Here is a 24,610-nt window from a genome sequence, read left to right on the forward strand (position 1 = left end):
GCACAAGTCTAGCTATCACCCCAAACATACCTTTAGGGGAATAGTGAAATCGCAGCTTATCAGATTCAAGCGAATTTGCACAGCAGAGGAGGACGCGGAGTCAGCCACGAGGACCCTCTTCAAGGTCCTCAGATCGAGGGGTTATGGGAGAACTTTCCTCCGGACCATCAAAGCTGAGGTCCAGCAAAATTTCAGCAGGGGGATAGACCTGCAAAAGAAGGGGACAATTGCAGGATAATTCCTTTTGTTTCCATGTTCTCCCCATCCTCGATGGAACTTAATAAAATGATTAAAAGTAATTTTAAAAGGACTCAAGATATCGTCGAACCGTTGGTGGGTTTTAAAATTATTGCAGCCTTTAGGAGGAATAAAAATATAAAAGATTTGCTAGTACATGCAGCATTAAAAAGCGATAAACAAAATAAACTAAAAAGACATTTAAAAACACCAAAATACATTACGAACATATATACAGACAAAGGGGCTCCAATCTGGAATGTTCTGGGTTTGGAGTCCTCAAACCTGGTATATGGAATAAAATGTGGGGTCTGTTCTAAATGGTACATTGGTGAAACTAAGAACAAACTTTGTGAACGTTTAAAACAGCACCTTTACAGGATAAATCGGATTGAGGAATCCACCCTACTGTACGAACATTTTAGAGATCATGGTAGGGAGAATCTCCTGATTGTAGGCCTGGAATCTGGAACCTGTTGGTCAAAAAGACAGAGAATGATGAGGGAAAGACACTGGATTAAAGAACTAAACACAATTTCACCCAGTGGTTTAAATGAAATATAAAAACTTACCTCTCATTTAATATGTACAGTCCAGTCCTGAAAAAAATTAAAAAAAAATCTGTAAAGGAAAAAAACACTTACCTGTGATCTGATAGAACCTGAAAAAAGTTTAAAAATAAAATAAAAAATACAGTTAAATTGGGTGCTTACCTGGATACGTACTGAAATTCTGAAGCCGGAGATCCTTGAATCTTGAATTATGGATGGTCGACGACATAATCTGAACAAAGATCTGAAAGTAGAGAAAAAAACTAAAAGATTAGTGTGCCCGTGCATTCTGCGAGCCTTCGGGCAAGCAGGGCCTTTTATTCCCCTAACCTAACCATAGAGACCCCATTGGGGCTCAAAGCGGTGCGGGAGCTATTTAACGACCATCCAGACCCTTCTAGACCAGATGAGGCTCTTCTCCATCTCTTAGAGTTAGGGTTGACTAGAAACGATTTTGTCTTTGATTCCAGATGTTTCCTTCAGGTACATGGGACAGCCATGGGGAAGAAGTTCGCCCCTGCGTATGCCAACATTTATATGGCTGATTGGGAGCGGACTGTCTTCCCCAAATGCCCGAAACTCCCAGCACTGTATGTCCGTTATTTGGACGATATTTTTGGCATCTGGAGCCACACAAGGGAGGACTTCCAGGTTTTTATCAATGTGCTGAACACGCATCATCAGGCAATCACTGTAAAATTCAATATTCAACCTGAGAAAATCGAGTTTTTGGACACAGAGGTGTTTATTAAGAGAGGAGAGGGGGGTTATAGTATGGGCACAAGAGTATATTTTAAACCCACAGATACCCATGCGCTGTTGCACAAGTCTAGCTATCACCCCAAACATACCTTTAGGGGAATAGTGAAATCGCAGCTTATCAGATTCAAGCGAATTTGCACAGCAGAGGAGGATGCGGAGTCAGCCACGAGGACCCTCTTCAAGGTCCTCAGATCGAGGGGTTATGGGAGAACTTTCCTCCGGACCATCAAAGCTGAGGTCCAGCAAAACTTCAGCAGGGGGGATAGACCTGCAAAAGAAGGGGACAATTGCAGGATAATTCCTTTTGTTTCCATGTTCTCCCCATCCTCGATGGAACTTAATAAAATGATTAAAAGTAATTTTAAAAGGACTCAAGATATCGTCGAACCGTTGGTGGGTTTTAAAATTATTGCAGCCTTTAGGAGGAATACAAATATAAAAGATTTGCTAGTACATGCAGCATTAAAAAGCGATAAACAAAATAAACTAAAAAGACATTTAAAAACACCAAAATACATTACGAACATATATACAGACAAAGGGGCTCCAATCTGGAATGTTCCATTTAGTTGGAGTCCTCAAACCTGGTATATGGAATAAAATGTGGGGTCTGTTCTAAATGGTACATTGGTGAAACTAAGAACAAACTTTGTGAACGTTTAAAACAGCACCTTTACAGGGTAAATCGTATTGAGGAATCCACCCTACTGTACGAACATTTTAGAGATCATGGTAGGGAGAATCTCCTGATTGTAGGCCTGGAATCTGGAACCTGTTGGTCAAAAAGACAGAGAATGATAAGGGAAAGACACTGGATTAAAGAACTAAACACAATTTCACCCAGTGGTTTAAATGAAATATAAAAACTTACCTCTCATTTAATATGTACAGTCCAGTCCTGAAAAAAATCTGTAAAGGAAATAAACACTTACCTGCGATCCGATAGAACCTGAAAAAAGTTTAAAAAATAAAATAAAAAATACAGTTAAAATGGGTGCTTACCTGGATACGTACTGAAATTCTGAAGCCGGAGATCCTTGGATTGTGGATGGTCGACGACATAATCTGAACAAAGATCTGAAAGTAGAGAAAAAAACTAAAAGATTAGTGTGCCCGTGCATTCTGCGAGCCTTCGGGCAAGCAGAGCCTTTTATTCCCCTAACCTAACCCTAACCTTAACCCTAACCCTAACCTTAACCCTAACCCTAACCCTAACCTTAACCCTAACCCTAACCTTAACCCTAACCCTAACCCTAATTGTTGTGAAGGCCCACAGTTTAGAGCCAGTTTAGTTTCCCCAAACCAGCCCTATTTTGCCCCAGTTATTTCCTTTGTTATTTTCTATACTATTCATGTACGTTTATGAAGGTGTATGTATTGTTATTGTAATGTTTATGTATATGTTTGATGACGTAGTATATCCGGGGTGTGTCCGTGACCCGGATGTTAGGTTCGGTGGTATATATATAGGAACGGAAGTGCTCTGTCAGTCAGTGTGTGATGAGAACCAGAACGAGAGAGACCAAACGAGAGAGAGTAACGAGAAGTCAATCTAAGATGGCGGATTCAGTAACACGCACACCGTGCAGAAGCTGAAGACGCCAGGAAAGTGATTATTGAGTTTACCACTGTAGCCCAGTTTAGTTGTGTCCCCGTTAGACAGCCTTGCCAGCAGCCGGCTGTTAACGTTGGACCACGCGAGACGCCAAACTGGACAGAACCGTCGCCTCCAAGAGCGGACTGCGACCGAACGCTGACTCCATCGGAGCTTACCGTGAACCACCCGGACCTGAGCCCTTCACCCCTCGGCGCGGACTACGAAGAAGGCCCTTTCCCTCCGCGTTGCTACGTCACCCCCCCCCCTTTTGTCTGCTACCTTCCTCGACGCACATGCCATCCAACCAGGCCTCAACGCGCACCACAGTCCGGGACTATAAGCCTGTTCAGGCCAGACACTATGAGTGAGTGATTGAGTGTGTGTGTGGCCGGCGGGGAGGGAGTGTATATATCTGGGGATGTATACATCAGTTCTGTAAATAAATGTGTTTGTTCATATGTGATACCGTTACCGTGTGTTAGTTGTTTGTATGCTAATGCTAATTCCAAGGCTAATGCTAATGCTAATTCCAATGCTAATGCTAATGCTAATTCCCATGCTAATGCTAACGATAGTAACTGCTAGTCTAACGGTTTGCTGGCGCCCCCTGCCTGTATCCTCCTACACTGCCTATTTAGCTTAGAGTTAGTTAGATAACCAGCCCCTTCCTAAATTCTACAGTCCTTTTAGCTACTCCCTGGTTACAATTGGTCCTTCGAGCCGGATAGGTAGTGTAGTGATAGCATGGCTGAGCGCAGCCAACCAGACCAGACAGTTACCCCCCCTTCTCCGCCCCCGGAGCCCGAGCCACGACCACAGAGAGTCCCGCGGTTGCCTCCGAGGTTACAGGAGTATGAGCTTGAGCTCGAAAGCTCACTGAGTGGTAGCGAGGAGCGCACTCCACGGGATACAGTGGTCGGAGAGGCCGAGGTGTCCGCCGGCGCGCGGGTGGCTAGCACTGAGACAGCCCTCAAAGAGCACCAGCCTGAGGATGAGATGGCAGAACCGCAGGGTTTTGCCGTGGAAACGGAAGAGCAGGAAGGAGAGGCCCGGTCCGACAGCGCCTGCGGGCGGAAGAGGGAGGGCCTCAGCCTTAACGATCTGCCTCCCAGTACGGCGCGCTCGAGACCTAGCTCCTGCCGCTCAGTGGCTTCCTCCCGGTCCAGGGTTTCCGTGGGCAGTTCTGCCTCTGGGGCGGATAGCCTGCACTCCAGAGGGAGTAGTGCCGCGCTGTCCAAATGTATGCGCCAACAGGCCGAGGTGGCGTTAGAGCGAGAACGCCTCCAGTTCGAGCGTGAACGAGAGAGGGAACGCATCCATTTCGAGCGCGAACGCTTCCAGATGAACGGAGCGGAACGCGCGGCGGAGAGACAGCGCCAGGAGGCGCTAGAACGTGAACGCTTCCAGATGGAGCGCGACCGCCTCCAGATGGAGAGAGAGCGACTGCACGCGGAGAAGATGGAGGAAGTGATGCAGACCATGCGCGACGTGTGCATCAGCAGAGCTCCGTCGGGCCGTAGCTCCAGAGCATCATCCGCACGGCCCTCTCGAGTGCCATCTCCTGAACCCCCCGCCGATGGCTCCATGACCCCCGCCATGACTGTCCAACTACAGGCCCAGCTGACCACCTGGAAGGAAGAGGACCAGGGACCCGACCGCTACGCGGCCCAGAGGGAGCCAGCGTCGCTGCCCGGGAGGGGAGCCATCCCCCAAGAGCGTAGCACACCCCTAGGTCCTCCAGTGCACCAAAATGCATGCAGGCCGGACACCCAGACCGTCACTCCAGCCCCGATCATCCACTACAGGATGTTTCCCCAGGTGGAGGGACCCAAGTTCCCCTTCTTCAAGGACGAGGACAGGAGCCAGTATGTGGAACTACGCATCTGCCTAGACACGCTCTTGGACGACTCCTGCTCCGAGTCCTACAAATATGCGATTCTCCTTCAGCATGTGAGGAACCCCAGAGCCCACAACATGGTTCTGGCCCATGCCTCCGCACCGACACCTTACACCAGAGCGCTCGCTGACTTGGATGCCCGCTACGGTCGTCCCTGGAACCACGCCCTTGCTGAACTGCAAGCCCTCGAACAGCAGGCCCCCATCAAGGATGAACGGGCGCTGGATGACTTCGCGCTCCGCGTGCACACCTTGGTTGGAATGCTGAAGACGCAGGGCCCAGCTGGCGCCAGCGAGATCAACAGCACCTCCAACGTAGAGCGGCTGCTCCGCAAGATCCCACGCTTCCGGCAGGAGAGGTTCCGGCGACAGCAGCGCGTTCGTAACCCCGGGAAGTTGGGTCTGAGCATGGCTGCCTTCGCGGAGTTCCTACTGGAGGAAGTGCATGACACCAACGTAGACGCCATGGGTTACGCGGAGCCGAAGAAGGAGAGGGAGAAGGGAGACCGCTGGGACAGGCCGAGCTCGAACAGAGGACGCCCAGTAGGAGTGCTGCACACGGAGGAGGAGCCTCGGAGAGAGAGGAACGCCCGACCTGAGGGAAAGGATTCCTCTCAACCCCCTCAAAAGGGACGGAGAGGTCCACCGCCATGTCCGTACTGCACCAGCGAGCACTGGTTCAATGAGTGCAGTGACTTCAACAACCTGAGTACCGAGGCCAAGCAGAGGTGGCTCGAGGAGAACAAGAGGTGCTGGAACTGTGGGCGCGACCATCTGGCTAAGAACTGCACCTTGAGGAGAAAGTGCAACCGCTGTGAGGAGGTCCACCTCAACATCTTACACGAGGTCTCCCTCGCCAGGTCCACGGAGGGCACCAGAAGCCCTAGGTCCGGTAGCGCACCGGAAGAGGCAACACCTGTCTACTACCTAGACCCAGCCCGGAGCAGCGGCTCCAAGGTCCTACTGAAGGTGGTGAAGGTCCGACTTCACCACAACAACGCTGTGTACGACACGTACGCCGTTCTAGACGACGGGTCGGAACGGACCATCCTTCTCCAGGGGGCAGTGCGCCAGTTGGGGCTCCAAGGGACTGCGGAGAAGCTGACTCTGCGCACGATACGTCGCGACCTTAAAGAGGTCACCGGGGCGAGAATCAACTTCTCTATCTCCCCGGCGGGGCGGCCGTCGGACAGATATCGGCTTCGGAATGTCTTCACCGCAGACCAGCTAGCGCTCTCCCGCTACGACTACCCCCTGGAGAGATTACGCGCAAGATATTCCCACCTACGGCGAGTAGACCTACATCCGATAGAAGGAGCGGAGCCAACCCTTCTCATCGGCTCGGACAACGCTGAACTGATCGTGTCGCTCCGTCCTCCGCTGAGAGGACCACGAGGCTGCCCGATGGCTGTTAAGACTGCGCTTGGGTGGGCCCTCCAAGGCGCTACCGAGGGGAGAGATAGAGACGGGAGAGCTACGTCATCCCTCCATGTCCGAACCGAAGAAGCAAACCAACCAACCGGACCGCCTGGAGTGGAATCTATTGCTGCCAGTGCACCTGGAACAGTTAGTACCACAAATGGTTCACCACAGGATGACCAACCAAAGAAGAAGTCTCTGTGGACAGAGCATAAGTCTCTGGATGGGAAGACCTACTTCTACAACACAGAGACTAAACAGTCCTCATGGGAGAAACCAGACGACCTGAAATCTCCTGCTGAGCAAATGTTGTCTAAGTGCCCGTGGAAGGAGTACAAGTCTGACACGGGAAAGCCTTACTACTACAACTCCCAGACTAAGGAGTCCCGGTGGACCAAGCCCAAAGAGCTGGAAGATCTGGAAGCGATGATCAAAGCGGAGGAGAATGGGACGGTAGAAGCTGCAGCTCCTGGCACCGCCCCCGTTCCCACTCTTCAGGTTGATCCTGCTGCTACCATGGCGACCATGATGGACATGGAGGCCATGGCGGCAACAGCTGTTGCCGAGGAACACCTGCAGGTGGCCATGCACCCTCACGTGGCCGAGGTCAGCATTGACGCACCCGTCAACTCCGTCGAGTACACGTCAGCCATGGAAGTCTCAGCCAGTATTGTAGACGCCTCCAAGGAGGAAAGGCCGGAGTTGGCGAAGAAAACGTACAAGTGGAACCCAAAAGAGGAGGCCAAGCAGGCCTTCAAAGAGCTTCTGAAGGAGAAGGGTGTTTCATCCAACGCGTCATGGGAGCAAGCCATGAGAATGATCATCAACGACCCACGCTACAGCGCCCTGCCCAAGCTGAGTGAGAAGAAGCAAGCGTTTAAGGCCTACAAGGCTAAGAAGGAGAAGGAACAAGCCAAGCAGCTCAGGAAGAGGAACTGGGAGGCGCTGAAGAACATTCTGGACAACATGGCCAACGTCACCTACCGCACCACCTGGTCCGAGGCCCAGCAGTACCTGCTGGACAACCCCACCTTCGCTGAGTACGAGGAGCTGCAGAACATGGACAAGGAAGGCGCTCTGATCTGCTTCGAGGAGCACATCCGCGCCCTGGAGAAGGAGGAGAAGCAGAAGACTCTGCTGAGGGAGAGAGACAACTTGTCCGAAGGTGCCGTGGTACTGGTGATCGACCAGTCCCTTCCACGCGCCGCCTGGCAGACAGGCAGAGTGACCAAGGTCCTGCCGGGTCCGGATGGAAGGGTGCGGACGGCCATCGTGGACGTTGGTGGTCGCACTTACACCCGACCTGTGGCACGCCTGATTGAGCTCCCTCAAATTACCAAGGACACTATCACCTCCTACCTCACGCTGCTAGAGCAGCCTAGCCAGTGTGCCTTCCTTAGTTAACTGAAACCGAGGGTTTCATGGGGCGGCTGTTGTGAAGGCCCACAGTTTAGAGCCAGTTTAGTTTCCCCAAACCAGCCCTATTTTGCCCCAGTTATTTCCTTTGTTATTTTCTATACTATTCATGTACGTTTATGAAGGTGTATGTATTGTTATTGTAATGTTTATGTATATGTTTGATGACGTAGTATATCCGGGGTGTGTCCGTGACCCGGATGTTAGGTTCGGTGGTATATATATAGGAACGGAAGTGCTCTGTCAGTCAGTGTGTGATGAGAACCAGAACGAGAGAGACCAAACGAGAGAGAGTAACGAGAAGTCAATCTAAGATGGCGGATTCAGTAACACGCACACCGTGCAGAAGCTGAAGACGCCAGGAAAGTGATTATTGAGTTTACCACTGTAGCCCAGTTTAGTTGTGTCCCCGTTAGACAGCCTTGCCAGCAGCCGGCTGTTAACGTTGGACCACGCGAGACGCCAAACTGGACAGAACCGTCGCCTCCAAGAGCGGACTGCGACCGAACGCTGACTCCATCGGAGCTTACCGTGAACCACCCGGACCTGAGCCCTTCACCCCTCGGCGCGGACTACGAAGAAGGCCCTTTCCCTCCGCGTTGCTACGTCACCCCCCCCCCTTTTGTCTGCTACCTTCCTCGACGCACATGCCATCCAACCAGGCCTCAACGCGCACCACAGTCCGGGACTATAAGCCTGTTCAGGCCAGACACTATGAGTGAGTGATTGAGTGTGTGTGTGGCCGGCGGGGAGGGAGTGTATATATCTGGGGATGTATACATCAGTTCTGTAAATAAATGTGTTTGTTCATATGTGATACCGTTACCGTGTGTTAGTTGTTTGTATGCTAATGCTAATTCCAAGGCTAATGCTAATGCTAATTCCAATGCTAATGCTAATGCTAATTCCCATGCTAATGCTAACGATAGTAACTGCTAGTCTAACGGTTTGCTGGCGCCCCCTGCCTGTATCCTCCTACACTGCCTATTTAGCTTAGAGTTAGTTAGATAACCAGCCCCTTCCTAAATTCTACAGTCCTTTTAGCTACTCCCTGGTTACACTAATGTAAGGCGATCAACTTCTCCAGAATTGATTTAATTGAGTTGTCACTCACAAGCGAGTTCGTTTAATCTCAACGAGACGTCCTTGATATGTCTCCTAAGATAAAATGATCCAATCATATATTCGGCACCACTACTGAACTGTTCTTTAAGAGAATATTTATTCGAGCACATCAGCAAACAATAGCATCAGCAAACGATAGCATTTCATTCCATGGAAAGGGGTCCTATCTAGCTTCACGTCCGCAGGCCAGTATAGCTGGTTAACTGCCGAAGCTTCACCGGACAAGAGACCCGTTTAGCCTTGGTACATAGTCCTTTATACATTTGATTTAACATTTGGGGCTGGGTTGTCCCTCCCCCCCTATCTGGTAGTTTTCCAATTCTCAGCACAAAATCCGTTGCAGCTGCGAGCAAGTGTTTTAGTTAGGTATGTGGCCTCAGTGTATCAGAATAGCTTGTGAAAACATTTGAACACAGTCCTATGAGTTTAGGATTCGATTAACAAGTTAAAATATAGTATAGAAGAATAGACTTATCATTAATCATTAGTTATGAAAGTATAAAATCAGTACAGAAAAATAGAATATCATAACAGCAGGTGTAAAATGGTTGTTAGCACATAGGTAAAAATAAGTAATTTACAGGCAGTTTGAATCATAAAACTTTCTTTTAGTCAGGAGCTTGTCTTTTTCTTGTCGCTCAAAAACAGAACCTCTCTTTTGGCTTTGCGTGACCTTCCTATTGTTCTCAACTGACCTCAGTCACATATTATTTAAATGAGCACATAGTACATGATTTATCACTTCTAGTTATTTTAATACAAATTCCCAACAAATCCCCCCTTTGGTCATTAAACAAAATTATGACCATTACAGAGAATTTGTAGCCAGACATGGTGAGATGGGTCGTAGACCGCAAATGCCTTTATTTACACCATTCCTTCACAAACCTCCATAATCACAACATATCTTCAACTCCTGTATCATGATCCATGATCTCCTCACCCTCTAACAGCGACTGCTGCTGCTCAGCAATAAGCATTTGTAATTGCATCTGTGTTCCAGCATCAACCTTGGTTAGGGCCGCAGTAATCAGTCGCTGGGTCAGGCCTCTAATGCAAGGGACAATACAGCAGCCAAACAGGATCAACACCGTGGCAGAGATGAGGAGGGCAGTGAACATAGACATAGACAGATTTTTTCATTTTAGGTTACAGGTTTAGGTTACAGGTTTAGGTTACAGGTTTAGGTTATGAGGTTTAGGTTATGAGGTTTAGGTTATGAGGTTTAGGTTATGAGGTTTAGGTTACAGGTTTAGGTTATGAGGTTTAGGTTATGAGGTTTAGGTTATGAGGTTTAGGTTACAGGTTTAGGTTATGAGGTTTAGGTTATGAGGTTTAGGTTATGAGGTTTAGGTTACAGGTTTAGGTTATGAGGTTTAGGTTACAGGTTTAGGTTATGAGGTTTAGGTTATGAGGTTTAGGTTATGAGGTTTAGGTTACAGGTTTAGGTTATGAGGTTTAGGTTATGAGGTTTAGGTTATGAGGTTTAGGTTACAAGTTTAGGTTATGAGGTTTAGGTTATGAGGTTTAGGTTACAGGTTTAGGTTATGAGGTTTAGGTTATGAGGTTTAGGTTATGAGGTTTAGGTTATGAGGTTTAGGTTATGAGGTTTAGGTTACAGGTTTAGGTTATGAGGTTATGAGGTTTAGGTTATGAGGTTTAGGTTACAGGTTTAGGTTATGAGATTTAGGTTACAGGTTTAGGTTACAGGTTTAGGTTATGAGGTTTAGGTTACAGGTTTAGGTTACAGGTTTAGGTTATGAGGTTTAGGTTACAGGTTTAGGTTATGAGGTTTAGGTTACAGGTTTAGGTTATGAGGTTTAGGTTATGAGGTTTAGGTTATGAGGTTTATGTTACAGGTTTAGGTTATGAGGTTTAGGTTATGAGGTTTAGGTTATGAGGTTTAGGTTACAAGTTTAGGTTATGAGGTTTAGGTTATGAGGTTTAGGTTACAGGTTTAGGTTATGAGGTTTAGGTTATGAGGTTTAGGTTATGAGGTTTAGGTTATGAGGTTTAGGTTATGAGGTTTAGGTTACAGGTTTAGGTTATGAGGTTATGAGGTTTAGGTTATGAGGTTTAGGTTACAGGTTTAGGTTATGAGATTTAGGTTACAGGTTTAGGTTACAGGTTTAGGTTATGAGGTTTAGGTTACAGGTTTAGGTTACAGGTTTAGGTTATGAGGTTTAGGTTACAGGTTTAGGTTATGAGGTTTAGGTTACAGGTTTAGGTTATGAGGTTTAGGTTATGAGGTTTAGGTTATGAGGTTTAGGTTACAGGTTTAGGTTACAGGTTTAGGTTATGAGGTTTAGGTTATGAGGTTTAGGTTATGAGGTTTAGGTTATGAGGTTTAGGTTACAGGTTTAGGTTACAGGTTTAGGTTACAGGTTTAGGTTATGAGGTTTAGGTTACAGGTTTAGGCTATGAGGTTTAGGTTATGAGGTTTAGGTTACAGGTTTAGGTTATGAGGTTTAGGTTATGAGGTTTAGGTTACAGGTTTAGGTTATGAGGTTTAGGTTACAGGTTTAGGTTACAGGTTTAGGTTATGAGGTTTAGGTTATGAGGTTTAGGTTACAGGTTTATGTTATGAGGTTTAGGTTATGAGGTTTAGGTTACAGGTTTAGGTTATGAGGTTTAGGTTATGAGGTTTAGGTTACAGGTTTAGGTTACAGGTTTAGGTTATGAGGTTTAGGTTATGAGGTTTAGGTTATGAGGTTTAGGTTACAGGTTTAGGTTATGAGGTTTAGGTTATGAGTTTTAGGTTACAGGTTTAGGTTATGAGGTTTAGGTTATGAGGTTTAGGTTATGAGGTTTAGGTTATGAGGTTTAGCTTATGAGGTTTAGGTTACAGGTTTAGGTTATGAGGTTTAGGTTATGAGGTTTAGGTTACAGGTTTAGGTTATGAGGTTTAGGTTATGAGGTTTTGGTTACAGGTTTAGGTTATGAGGTTTAGGTTATGAGGTTTAGGTTATGAGGTTTAGGTTATGAGGTTTAGGTTACAGGTTTAGGTTACAGGTTTAGGTTATGAGGTTTAGGTTATGAGGTTTAGGTTACAGGTTTAGGTTATGAGGTTTAGCTTATGAGGTTTAGGTTATGAGGTTTAGGTTATGAGGTTTAGGTTATGAGGTTTAGGTTACAGGTTTAGGTTATGAGGTTTAGGTTACAGGTTTAGGTTACAGGTTTAGGTTACAGGTTTAGGTTACAGGTTTAGGTTACAAGTTTAGGTTATGAGGTTTAGGTTATGAGGTTTAGGTTATGAGGTTTAGGTTATGAGGTTTAGGTTACAGGTTTAGGTTACAGGTTTAGGTTACAGGTTTAGGTTATGAGGTTTAGGTTACAGGTTAAGGTTATGAGGTTTAGGTTACAGGTTTAGGTTATGAGGTTTAGGTTACAGGTTTAGGTTACAGGTTTAGGTTATGAGGTTTAGGTTATGAGGTTTAGGTTACAGGTTTAGGTTATGAGGTTTAGGTTATGAGGTTTAGGTTATGAGGTTTAGGTTACATGTTATGGTTACAGGTTAAGGTTATGAGGTTTAGGTTACAGGTTTAGGTTATGAGGTTTAGGTTATGAGGTTTAGGTTATGAGGTTTAGGTTATGAGGTTTAGGTTATGAGGTTTAGGTTACAGGTTTAGGTTATGAGGTTTAGGTTATGAGGTTTAGGTTACGAGGTTTAGGTTACAGGTTTAGGTTACAGGTTTAGGTTATGAGGTTTAGGTTATGAGGTTTAGGTTATGAGGTTTAGGTTACAGGTTTAGGTTATGAGGTTTAGGTTATGAGGTTTAGGTTAGGAGGTTTAGGTTACAGGTTTAGGTTATGAGGTTACAGGTTTAGGTTATGAGGTTTAGGTTATGAGGTTTAGGTTATGAGGTTTAGGTTATGAGGTTTAGGTTACAGGTTTAGGTTACAGGTTTAGGTTACAGGTTTAGGTTATGATGTTTAGGTTACAGGTTTAGGTTATGAGGTTTAGGTTATGAGGTTTAGGTTACAGGTTTAGGTTATGAGGTTTAGGTTATGAGGTTTAGGTTATGAGGTTTAGGTTACAGGTTTAGGTTATGAGGTTTAGGTTACAGGTTTAGGTTACAGGTTTAGGTTATGAGGTTTAGGTTATGAGGTTTAGGTTATGAGGTTTAGGTTACAGGTTTAGGTTATGAGGTTTAGGTTATGAGGTTTAGGTTACAGGTTTAGGTTACAGGTTTAGGTTATGAGGTTTAGGTTACAGGTTAAGGTTATGAGGTTTAGGTTACAGGTTTAGGTTATGAGGTTTAGGTTACAGGTTTAGGTTACAGGTTTAGGTTATGAGGTTTAGGTTATGAGGTTTAGGTTACAGGTTCAGGTTATGAGGTTTAGGTTATGAGGTTTAGGTTACAGGTTATGGTTACAGGTTAAGGTTATGAGGTTTAGGTTACAGGTTTAGGTTATGAGGTTTAGGTTATGAGGTTTAGGTTATGAGGTTTAGGTTATGAGGTTTAGGTTATGAGGTTTAGGTTACAGGTTTAGGTTATGAGGTTTTGGTTATGAGGGTTAGGTTATGAGGTTTAGGTTACAGGTTTAGGTTACAGGTTTAGGTTATGAGGTTTAGGTTATGAGGTTTAGGTTATGAGGTTTAGGTTACAGGTTTAGGTTATGAGGTTTAGGTTATGAGGTTTGGGTTATGAGGTTTAGGTTATGAGGTTTAGGTTACAGGTTTAGGTTATGAGGTTTAGGTTACAGGTTTAGGTTATGAGGTTTAGGTTATGAGGTTTGGGTTATGAGGTTTAGGTTATGAGGTTTAGGTTACAGGTTTAGGTTATGAGGTTTAGGTTACAGGTTTAGGTTATGAGGTTTAGGTTATGAGGTTTAGGTTATGAGGTTTAGGTTATGAGGTTTAGGTTACAGGTTTAGGTTACAGGTTTAGGTGACAGGTTTAGGTTATGATGTTTAGGTTACAGGTTTAGGTTATGAGGTTTAGGTTATGAGGTTTAGGTTACAGGTTTAGGTTATGAGGTTTAGGTTATGAGGTTTAGGTTATGAGGTTTAGGTTACAGGTTTAGGTTATGAGGTTTAGGTTACAGGTTTAGGTTACAGGTTTAGGTTATGAGGTTTAGGTTATGAGGTTTAGGTTACAGGTTTAGGTTATGAGGTTTAGGTTATGAGGTTTAGGTTACAGGTTTAGGTTACAGGTTTAGGTTATGAGGTTTAGGTTATGAGGTTTAGGTTATGAGGTTTAGGTTACAGGTTTAGGTTATGAGGTTTAGGTTATGAGGTTTAGGTTACAGGTTTAGGTTATGAGGTTTAGGTTATGAGGTTTAGGTTATGAGGTTTAGGTTATGAGGTTTAGGTTATGAGGTTTAGGTTACAGGTTTAGGTTACAGGTTTAGGTTATGAGGTTTAGGTTTTTAGGTTTAGGTTACAGGTTTAGGTTATGAGGTTTAGGTTATGAGGTTTTGGTTACAGGTTTAGGTTATGAGGTTTAGGTTATGAGGTTTAGGTTATGAGGTTTAGGTTATGAGGTTTAGGTTACATGTTTAGGTTACAGGTTTAGGTTATGAGGTTTAGCTTATGAGGTTTAGGTTATGAGGTTTAGGTTATGAGGTTTAGGTTATGAGGTTTAGGTTACAGGTTTAGGTTATGAGGTTTAGGTTACAGGTTTAGGTTACAGGTTTAGGTTACAGGTTTAGGTTACAGGTTTAGGTTACAAGTTTAGGTTATGAGGTTTAGGTTATGAGGTTTAGGTTATGAGGTTTAGGTTATGAGGTTTAGGTTACAGGTTTAGGTTACAGGTTTAGGTTACAGGTTTAGGTTATGAGGTTTAGGTTACAGGTTAAGGTTATGAGGTTTAGGTTACAGGTTTAGGTTATGAGGTTTAGGTTACAGGTTTAGGTTACAGGTTTAGGTTATGAGGTTTAGGTTATGAGGTTTAGGTTACAGGTTTAGGTTATGAGGTTTAGGTTATGAGGTTTAGGTTATGAGGTTTAGGTTACATGTTATGGTTACAGGTTAAGGTTATGAGGTTTAGGTTACAGGTTTAGGTTATGAGGTTTAGGTTATGAGGTTTAGGTTATGAGGTTTAGGTTATGAGGTTTAGGTTATGAGGTTTAGGTTACAGGTTTAGGTTATGAGGTTTAGGTTATGAGGTTTAGGTTACGAGGTTTAGGTTACAGGTTTAGGTTACAGGTTTAGGTTATGAGGTTTAGGTTATGAGGTTTAGGTTATGAGGTTTAGGTTACAGGTTTAGGTTATGAGGTTTAGGTTATGAGGTTTAGGTTAGGAGGTTTAGGTTACAGGTTTAGGTTATGAGGTTACAGGTTTAGGTTATGAGGTTTAGGTTATGAGGTTTAGGTTATGAGGTTTAGGTTATGAGGTTTAGGTTACAGGTTTAGGTTACAGGTTTAGGTTACAGGTTTAGGTTATGATGTTTAGGTTACAGGTTTAGGTTATGAGGTTTAGGTTATGAGGTTTAGGTTACAGGTTTAGGTTATGAGGTTTAGGTTATGAGGTTTAGGTTATGAGGTTTAGGTTACAGGTTTAGGTTATGAGGTTTAGGTTACAGGTTTAGGTTACAGGTTTAGGTTATGAGGTTTAGGTTATGAGGTTTAGGTTACAGGTTTAGGTTATGAGGTTTAGGTTATGAGGTTTAGGTTACAGGTTTAGGTTACAGGTTTAGGTTATGAGGTTTAGGTTACAGGTTAAGGTTATGAGGTTTAGGTTACAGGTTTAGGTTATGAGGTTTAGGTTACAGGTTTAGGTTACAGGTTTAGGTTATGAGGTTTAGGTTATGAGGTTTAGGTTACAGGTTCAGGTTATGAGGTTTAGGTTATGAGGTTTAGGTTACAGGTTATGGTTACAGGTTAAGGTTATGAGGTTTAGGTTACAGGTTTAGGTTATGAGGTTTAGGTTATGAGGTTTAGGTTATGAGGTTTAGGTTATGAGGTTTAGGTTATGAGGTTTAGGTTACAGGTTTAGGTTATGAGGTTTTGGTTATGAGGGTTAGGTTATGAGGTTTAGGTTACAGGTTTAGGTTACAGGTTTAGGTTATGAGGTTTAGGTTATGAGGTTTAGGTTATGAGGTTTAGGTTACAGGTTTAGGTTATGAGGTTTAGGTTATGAGGTTTGGGTTATGAGGTTTAGGTTATGAGGTTTAGGTTACAGGTTTAGGTTATGAGGTTTAGGTTACAGGTTTAGGTTATGAGGTTTAGGTTATGAGGTTTAGGTTATGAGGTTTAGGTTATGAGGTTTAGGTTACAGGTTTAGGTTACAGGTTTAGGTGACAGGTTTAGGTTATGATGTTTAGGTTACAGGTTTAGGTTATGAGGTTTAGGTTATGAGGTTTAGGTTACAGGTTTAGGTTATGAGGTTTAGGTTATGAGGTTTAGGTTACAGGTTTAGGTTATGAGGTTTAGGTTACAGGTTTAGGTTACAGGTTTAGGTTATGAGGTTTAGGTTATGAGGTTTAGGTTACAGGTTTAGGTTATGAGGTTTAGGTTATGAGGTTTAGGTTACAGGTTTAGGTTACAGGTTTAGGTTATGAGGTTTAGGTTATGAGGTTTAGGTTATGAGGTTTAGGTTACAGGTTTAGGTTATGAGGTTTAGGTTATGAGGTTTAGGTTACAGGTTTAGGTTATGAGGTTTAGGTTATGAGGTTTAGGTTATGAGGTTTAGGTTATGAGGTTTAGGTTATGAGGTTTAGGTTACAGGTTTAGGTTACAGGTTTAGGTTATGAGGTTTAGGTTTTTAGGTTTAGGTTACAGGTTTAGGTTATGAGGTTTAGGTTATGAGGTTTTGGTTACAGGTTTAGGTTATGAGGTTTAGGTTATGAGGTTTAGGTTATGAGGTTTAGGTTATGAGGTTTAGGTTACATGTTTAGGTTACAGGTTTAGGTTATGAGGTTTAGGTTATGAGGTTTAGGTTACAGGTTTAGGTTATGAGGTTTAGGTTATGAGGTTTAGGTTATGAGGTTTAGGTTACAGGTTTAGGTTACAGGTTTAGGTTATGAGGTTTAGGTTACAGGTTTAGGTTATGAGGTTTCGGTTATGAGGTTTAGGTTACAGGTTTAGGTTATGAGGTTTAGGTTATGAGGTTTAGGTTACAGGTTTAGGTTATGAGGTTTAGGTTATGAGGTTTTGTTTACAGGTTTAGGTTATGAGGTTTAGGTTATGAGGTTTAGGTTATGAGGTTTAGGTTACAGGTTTAGGTTACAGGTTTAGGTTATGAGGTTTAGGTTATGAGGTTTAGGTTACAGGTTTAGGTTATGAGGTTTAGCTTATGAGGTTTAGGTTATGAGGTTTAGGTTATGAGGTTTAGGTTATGAGGTTTAGGTTACAGGTTTAGGTTATGAGGTTTAGGTTACAGGTTTAGGTTACAGGTTTAGGTTACAGGTTTAGGTTACAGGTTTAGGTTACAGGTTTAGGTTATGAGGTTTAGGTTATGAGGTTTAGGTTATGAGGTTTAGGTTATGAGGTTTAGGTTACAGGTTTAGGTTACAGGTTTAGGTTACAGGTTTAGGTTATGAGGTTCAGGTTACAGGTTAAGGTTATGAGGTTTAGGTTACAGGTTTAGGTTATGAGGTTTAGGTTACAGGTTTAGGTTACAGGTTTAGGTTATGAGGTTTAGGTTATGAGGTTTAGGTTACAGGTTTAGGTTATGAGGTTTAGGTTATGAGGTTTAGGTTATGAGGTTTAGGTTACATGTTATGGTTACAGGTTAAGGTTATGAGGTTTAGGTTACAGGTTTAGGTTATGAGGTTTAGGTTATGAGGTTTAGGTTATGAGGTTTAGGTTATGAGGTTTAGGTTATGAGGTTTAGGTTACAGGTTTAGGTTATGAGGTTTAGGTTATGAGGTTTAGGTTACGAGGTTTAGGTTACAGGTTTAGGTTACAGGTTTAGGTTATGAGGTTTAGGTTATGAGGTTTAGGTTATGAGGTTTAGGTTACAGGTTTAGGTTATGAGGTTTAGGTTATGAGGTTTAGGTTATGAGGTTTAGGTTACAGGTTTAGGTTATGAGGTTTAGGTTACAGGTTTAGGTTATGAGGTTTAGGTTATGAGGTTTAGGTTATGAGGTTTAGGTTATGAGGTTTAGGTTACAGGTTTAGGTTACAGGTTTAGGTTACAGGTTTAGGTTATGATGTTTAGGTTACAGGTTTAGGTTATGAGGTTTAGGTTATGAGGTTTAGGTTACAGGTTTAGGTTATGAGGTTTAGGTTATGAGGTTTAGGTTATGAGGTTTAGGTTACAGATTTAGGTTATGAGGTTTAGGTTACAGGTTTAGGTTACAGGTTTAGGTTACAGGTTTAGGTTATGAGGTTTAGGTTATGAGGTTTAGGTTACAGGTTTAGGTTATGAGGTTTAGGTTATGAGGTTTAGGTTACAGGTTTAGGTTACAGGTTTAGGTTATGAGGTTTAGGTAACAGGTTAAGGTTATGAGGTTTAGGTTACAGGTTTAGGTTATGAGGTTTAGGTTACAGGTTTAGGTTACAGGTTTAGGTTATGAGGTTTAGGTTATGAGGTTTAGGTTATGAGGTTTAGGTTACAGGTTCAGGTTATGAGGTTTAGGTTATGAGGTTTAGGTTATGAGGTTTAGGTTACAGGTTATGGTTACAGGTTAAGGTTATGAGGTTTAGGTTACAGGTTTAGGTTATGAGGTTTAGGTTATGAGGTTTAGGTTATGAGGTTTAGGTTATGAGGTTTAGGTTATGAGGTTTAGGTTACAGGTTTAGGTTATGAGGTTTAGGTTATGAGGTTTAGGTTATGAGGTTTAGGTTACAGGTTTAGGTTACAGGTTTAGGTTATGAGGTTTAGGTTATGAGGTTTAGGTTACAGGTTTAGGTTATGAGGTTTAGGTTATGAGGTTTGGGTTATGAGGTTTAGGTTATGAGGTTTAGGTTACAGGTTTAGGTTATGAGGTTTAGGTTACAGGTTTAGGTTATGAGGTTTAGGTTATGAGGTTTAGGTTATGAGGTTTAGGTTATGAGGTTTAGGTTACAGGTTTAGGTTACAGGTTTAGGTTACAGGTTTAGGTTATGATGTTTAGGTTACAGGTTTAGGTTATGAGGTTTAGGTTATGAGGTTTAGGTTACAGGTTTAGGTTATGAGGTTTAGGTTATGAGGTTTAGGTTATGAGGTTTAGGTTACAGGTTTAGGTTATGAGGTTTAGGTTACAGGTTTAGGTTACAGGTTTAGGTTATGAGGTTTAGGTTATGAGGTTTAGGTTACAGGTTTAGGTTATGAGGTTTAGGTTATGAGGTTTAGGTTACAGGTTTAGGTTACAGGTTTAGGTTATGAGGTTTAGGTTATGAGGTTTAGGTTATGAGGTTTAGGTTACAGGTTTAGGTTATGAGGTTTAGGTTATGAGGTTTAGGTTACAGGTTTAGGTTATGAGGTTTAGGTTATGAGGTTTAGGTTATGAGGTTTAGGTTATGAGGTTTAGGTTATGAGGTTTAGGTTACAGGTTTAGGTTACAGGTTTAGGTTATGAGGTTTAGGTTTTTAGGTTTAGGTTACAGGTTTAGGTTATGAGGTTTAGGTTATGAGGTTTTGGTTACAGGTTTAGGTTATGAGGTTTAGGTTATGAGGTTTAGGTTATGAGGTTTAGGTTATGAGGTTTAGGTTACATGTTTAGGTTACAGGTTTAGGTTATGAGGTTTAGGTTATGAGGTTTAGGTTACAGGTTTAGGTTATGAGGTTTAGGTTATGAGGTTTAGGTTATGAGGTTTAGGTTATGAGGTTTAGGTTATGAGGTTTAGGTTACAGGTTTAGGTTATGAGGTTTAGGTTACAGGTTTAGGTTACAGGTTTAGGTTACAGGTTTAGGTTATGAGGTTTAGGTTATGAGGTTTAGGTTATGAGGTTTAGGTTATGAGGTTTAGGTTATGAGGTTTAGGTTATGAGGTTTAGGTTACAGGTTTAGGTTATGAGGTTTAGGTTATGAGGTTTAGGTTATGAGGTTTAGGTTATGAGGTTTAGGTTACAGGTTTAGGTTATGAGGTTTAGGTTACAGGTTTAGGTTACAGGTTTAGGTTATGAGGTTTAGGTTACAGGTTTAGGTTATGAGGTTTAGGTTATGAGGTTTAGGTTACAGGTTATGGTTACAGGTTAAGGTTATGAGGTTTAGGTTACAGGTTTAGGTTATGAGGTTTAGGTTATGAGGTTTAGGTTATGAGGTTTAGGTTATGAGGTTTAGGTTACAGGTTTAGGTTATGAGGTTTAGGGTATGAGGTTAAGGTTATGAGGTTTAGGTTACAGGTTTAGGTTACAGGTTTAGGTTATGAGGTTTAGGTTATGAGGTTTAGGTTATGAGGTTTAGGTTACAGGTTTAGGTTACAGGTTTAGGTTATGAGGTTTAGGTTATGAGGTTTAGGTTATGAGGTTTAGGTTACAGGTTTAGGTTATGAGGTTTAGGTTACAGGTTTAGGTTATGAGGTTTAGGTTATGAGGTATAGGTTACAGGTTTAGGTTATGAGGTTTAGGTTATGAGGTTTAGGTTATGAGGTTTAGGTTATGAGGTTTAGGTTATGAGGTTTAGGTTATGAGGTTTAGGTTACAGGTTTAGGTTATGAGGTTTAGGTTATGAGGTTTAGGTTATGAGGTTTAGGTTATGAGGTTTAGGTTACAGGTTTAGGTTATGAGGTTTAGGTTATGAGGTTTAGGTTATGAGGTTTAGGTTATGAGGTTTAGGTTATGAGGTTTAGGTTACAGGTTTAGGTTATGAGGTTTAGGTTATGAGGTTTAGGTTATGAGGTTTAGGTTATGAGGTTTAGGTTACAGGTTTAGGTTATGAGGTTTAGGTTATGAGGTTTAGGTTACAGGTTTAGGTTATGAGGTTTAGGTTATGAGGTTTAGGTTACAGGTTTAGGTTACAGGTTTAGGTTATGAGGTTTAGGTTATGAGGTTTAGGTTATGAGGTTTAGGTTACAGGTTTAGGTTACAGGTTTAGGTTATGAGGTTTAGGTTACAGGTTTAGGTTATAGGTTTAGGTTATGAGGTTTAGGTTACAGGTTTAGGTTACAGGTTTAGGTTACAGGTTTAGGTTACAGGTTTAGGTTACAGGTTTAGGTTATGAGGTTTAGGTTATGAGGTTTAGGTTACAGGTTTAGGTTATGAGGTTTAGGTTACAGGTTTAGGTTACATGTTTAGGTTATGAGGTTTAGGTTACAGGTTTAGGTAACGGGTTTAGGTTATGAGGTTTAGGTTATGAGGTTTAGGTTATGAGGTTTAGGTTATGAGGTTTAGGTTACAGGTTTAGGTTACAGGTTTAGGTTATGAGGTTTAGGTTATGAGGTTTAGGTTACAGGTTTAGGTTATGAGGTTTAGGTTATGAGGTTTAGGTTATGAGGTTTAGGTTATGAGGTTTAGGTTACAGGTTTAGGTTACAGGTTTAGGTTATGAGGTTTAGGTTATGAGGTTTAGGTTATGAGGTTTAGGTTACAGGTTTAGGTTACAGGTTTAGGTTACAGGTTTAGGTTATGATGTTTAGGTTACAGGTTTAGGTTATGAGGTTTAGGTTATGAGGTTTAGGTTACAGGTTTAGGTTATGAGGTTTAGGTTATGAGGTTTAGGTTATGAGGTTTAGGTTACAGGTTTAGGTTATGAGGTTTAGGTTACAGGTTTAGGTTACAGGTTTAGGTTATGAGGTTTAGGTTATGAGGTTTAGGTTACAGGTTTAGGTTATGAGGTTTAGGTTATGAGGTTTAGGTTACAGGTTTAGGTTACAGGTTTAGGTTATGAGGTTTAGGTTATGAGGTTTAGGTTATGAGGTTTAGGTTACAGGTTTAGGTTATGAGGTTTAGGTTATGAGGTTTAGGTTACAGGTTTAGGTTATGAGGTTTAGGTTATGAGGTTTAGGTTATGAGGTTTAGGTTATGAGGTTTAGGTTATGAGGTTTAGGTTACAGGTTTAGGTTACAGGTTTAGGTTATGAGGTTTAGGTTTTTAGGTTTAGGTTACAGGTTTAGGTTATGAGGTTTAGGTTATGAGGTTTTGGTTACAGGTTTAGGTTATGAGGTTTAGGTTATGAGGTTTAGGTTATGAGGTTTAGGTTATGAGGTTTAGGTTACATGTTTAGGTTACAGGTTTAGGTTATGAGGTTTAGGTTATGAGGTTTAGGTTACAGGTTTAGGTTATGAGGTTTAGGTTATGAGGTTTAGGTTATGAGGTTTAGGTTATGAGGTTTAGGTTACAGGTTTAGGTTATGAGGTTTAGGTTACAGGTTTAGGTTACAGGTTTAGGTTACAGGTTTAGGTTATGAGGTTTAGGTTATGAGGTTTAGGTTACAGGTTTAGGTTATGAGGTTTAGGTTATGAGGTTTAGGTTACAGGTTTAGGTTACAGGTTTAGGTTACAGGTTTAGGTTATGAGGTTTAGGTTACAGGTTTAGGTTATGAGGTTTAGGTTACAGGTTTAGGTTATGAGGTTTAGGTTACAGGTTTAGGTTACAGGTTTAGGTTATGAGGTTTAGGTTACAGGTTTAGGTTATGAGGTTTAGGTTATGAGGTTTAGGTTACAGGTTATGGTTACAGGTTAAGGTTATGAGGTTTAGGTTACAGGTTTAGGTTATGAGGTTTAGGTTATGAGGTTTAGGTTATGAGGTTTAGGTTATGAGGTTTAGGTTACAGGTTTAGGTTATGAGGTTTAGGGTATGAGGTTAAGGTTATGAGGTTTAGGTTACAGGTTTAGGTTACAGGTTTAGGTTATGAGGTTTAGGTTATGAGGTTTAGGTTATGAGGTTTAGGTTACAGGTTTAGGTTACAGGTTTAGGTTATGAGGTTTAGGTTATGAGGTTTAGGTTATGAGGTTTAGGTTACAGGTTTAGGTTATGAGGTTTAGGTTACAGGTTTAGGTTATGAGGTTTAGGTTATGAGGTATAGGTTACAGGTTTAGGTTATGAGGTTTAGGTTATGAGGTATAGGTTATGAGGTTTAGGTTATGAGGTTTAGGTTATGAGGTTTAGGTTATGAGGTTTAGGTTACAGGTTTAGGTTATGAGGTTTAGGTTATGAGGTTTAGGTTATGAGGTTTAGGTTATGAGGTTTAGGTTATGAGGTTTAGGTTACAGGTTTAGGTTATGAGGTTTAGGTTATGAGGTTTAGGTTATGAGGTTTAGGTTATGAGGTTTAGGTTATGAGGTTTAGGTTACAGGTTTAGGTTATGAGGTTTAGGTTATGAGGTTTAGGTTATGAGGTTTAGGTTATGAGGTTTAGGTTACAGGTTTAGGTTATGAGGTTTAGGTTATGAGGTTTAGGTTACAGGTTTAGGTTATGAGGTTTAGGTTATGAGGTTTAGGTTACAGGTTTAGGTTACAGGTTTAGGTTATGAGGTTTAGGTTATGAGGTTTAGGTTATGAGGTTTAGGTTACAGGTTTAGGTTACAGGTTTAGGTTATGAGGTTTAGGTTACAGGTTTAGGTTATAGGTTTAGGTTATGAGGTTTAGGTTACAGGTTTAGGTTACAGGTTTAGGTTACAGGTTTAGGTTACAGGTTTAGGTTACAGGTTTAGGTTATGAGGTTTAGGTTATGAGGTTTAGGTTACAGGTTTAGGTTATGAGGTTTAGGTTACAGGTTTAGGTTACATGTTTAGGTTATGAGGTTTAGGTTACAGGTTTAGGTAACGGGTTTAGGTTATGAGGTTTAGGTTATGAGGTTTAGGTTATGAGGTTTAGGTTATGAGGTTTAGGTTACAGGTTTAGGTTACAGGTTTAGGTTATGAGGTTTAGGTTATGAGGTTTAGGTTACAGGTTTAGGTTATGAGGTTTAGGTTATGAGGTTTAGGTTATGAGGTTTAGGTTATGAGGTTTAGGTTACAGGTTTAGGTTACAGGTTTAGGTTATGAGGTTTAGGTTATGAGGTTTAGGTTATGAGGTTTAGGTTACAGGTTTAGGTTATGAGGTTTAGGTTACAGGTTTAGGTTACAGGTTTAGGTTATGAGGTTTAGGTTATGAGGTTTAGGTTACAGGTTTAGGTTATGAGGTTTAGGTTATGAGGTTTAGGTTACAGGTTTAGGTTACAGGTTTAGGTTATGAGGTTTAGGTTATGAGGTTTAGGTTATGAGGTTTAGGTTACAGGTTTAGGTTATGAGGTTTAGGTTATGAGGTTTAGGTTACAGGTTTAGGTTATGAGGTTTAGGTTATGAGGTTTAGGTTATGAGGTTTAGGTTATGAGGTTTAGGTTATGAGGTTTAGGTTACAGGTTTAGGTTACAGGTTTAGGTTATGAGGTTTAGGTTTTGAGGTTTAGGTTACAGGTTTAGGTTATGAGGTTTAGGTTATGAGGTTTTGGTTACAGGTTTAGGTTATGAGGTTTAGGTTATGAGGTTTAGGTTATGAGGTTTAGGTTACATGTTTAGGTTACAGGTTTAGGTTATGAGGTTTAGGTTATGAGGTTTAGGTTACAGGTTTAGGTTATGAGGTTTAGGTTATGAGGTTTAGGTTATGAGGTTTAGGTTATGAGGTTTAGGTTATGAGGTTTAGGTTACAGGTTTAGGTTATGAGGTTTAGGTTACAGGTTTAGGTTACAGGTTTAGGTTACAGGTTTAGGTTATGAGGTTTAGGTTATGAGGTTTAGGTTACAGGTTTAGGTTATGAGGTTTAGGTTATGAGGTTTAGGTTACAGGTTTAGGTTATGAGGTTTAGGTTACAGGTTTAGGTTAT

General features: G+C 42.0%; 1 protein-coding gene across 1 annotated transcript in view; it reads left to right on the forward strand.

Annotated features, from left to right (window-relative positions):
- The window catches only part of LOC308168993 (uncharacterized protein), a gene marked incomplete at its 3' end in the record, with an annotated part of 89,122 nt that overhangs the window by 38,185 nt on the left and 26,327 nt on the right, over positions 1-24,610 (forward strand). The window contains exon 5 of the mRNA XM_080543631.1: positions 6,548-7,627. Within this exon, the coding sequence (XP_080399757.1) occupies positions 6,548-7,627 (1,080 nt within the window). The remainder of the gene's footprint in view (positions 1-6,547; positions 7,628-24,610) is intronic.

Source organism: Nansenia antarctica (genome assembly GCF_963989245.1).
Source record: "Nansenia antarctica genome assembly, chromosome: 12".
NCBI classification, from domain to species: Eukaryota; Metazoa; Chordata; class Actinopteri; order Argentiniformes; family Microstomatidae; genus Nansenia; species Nansenia antarctica.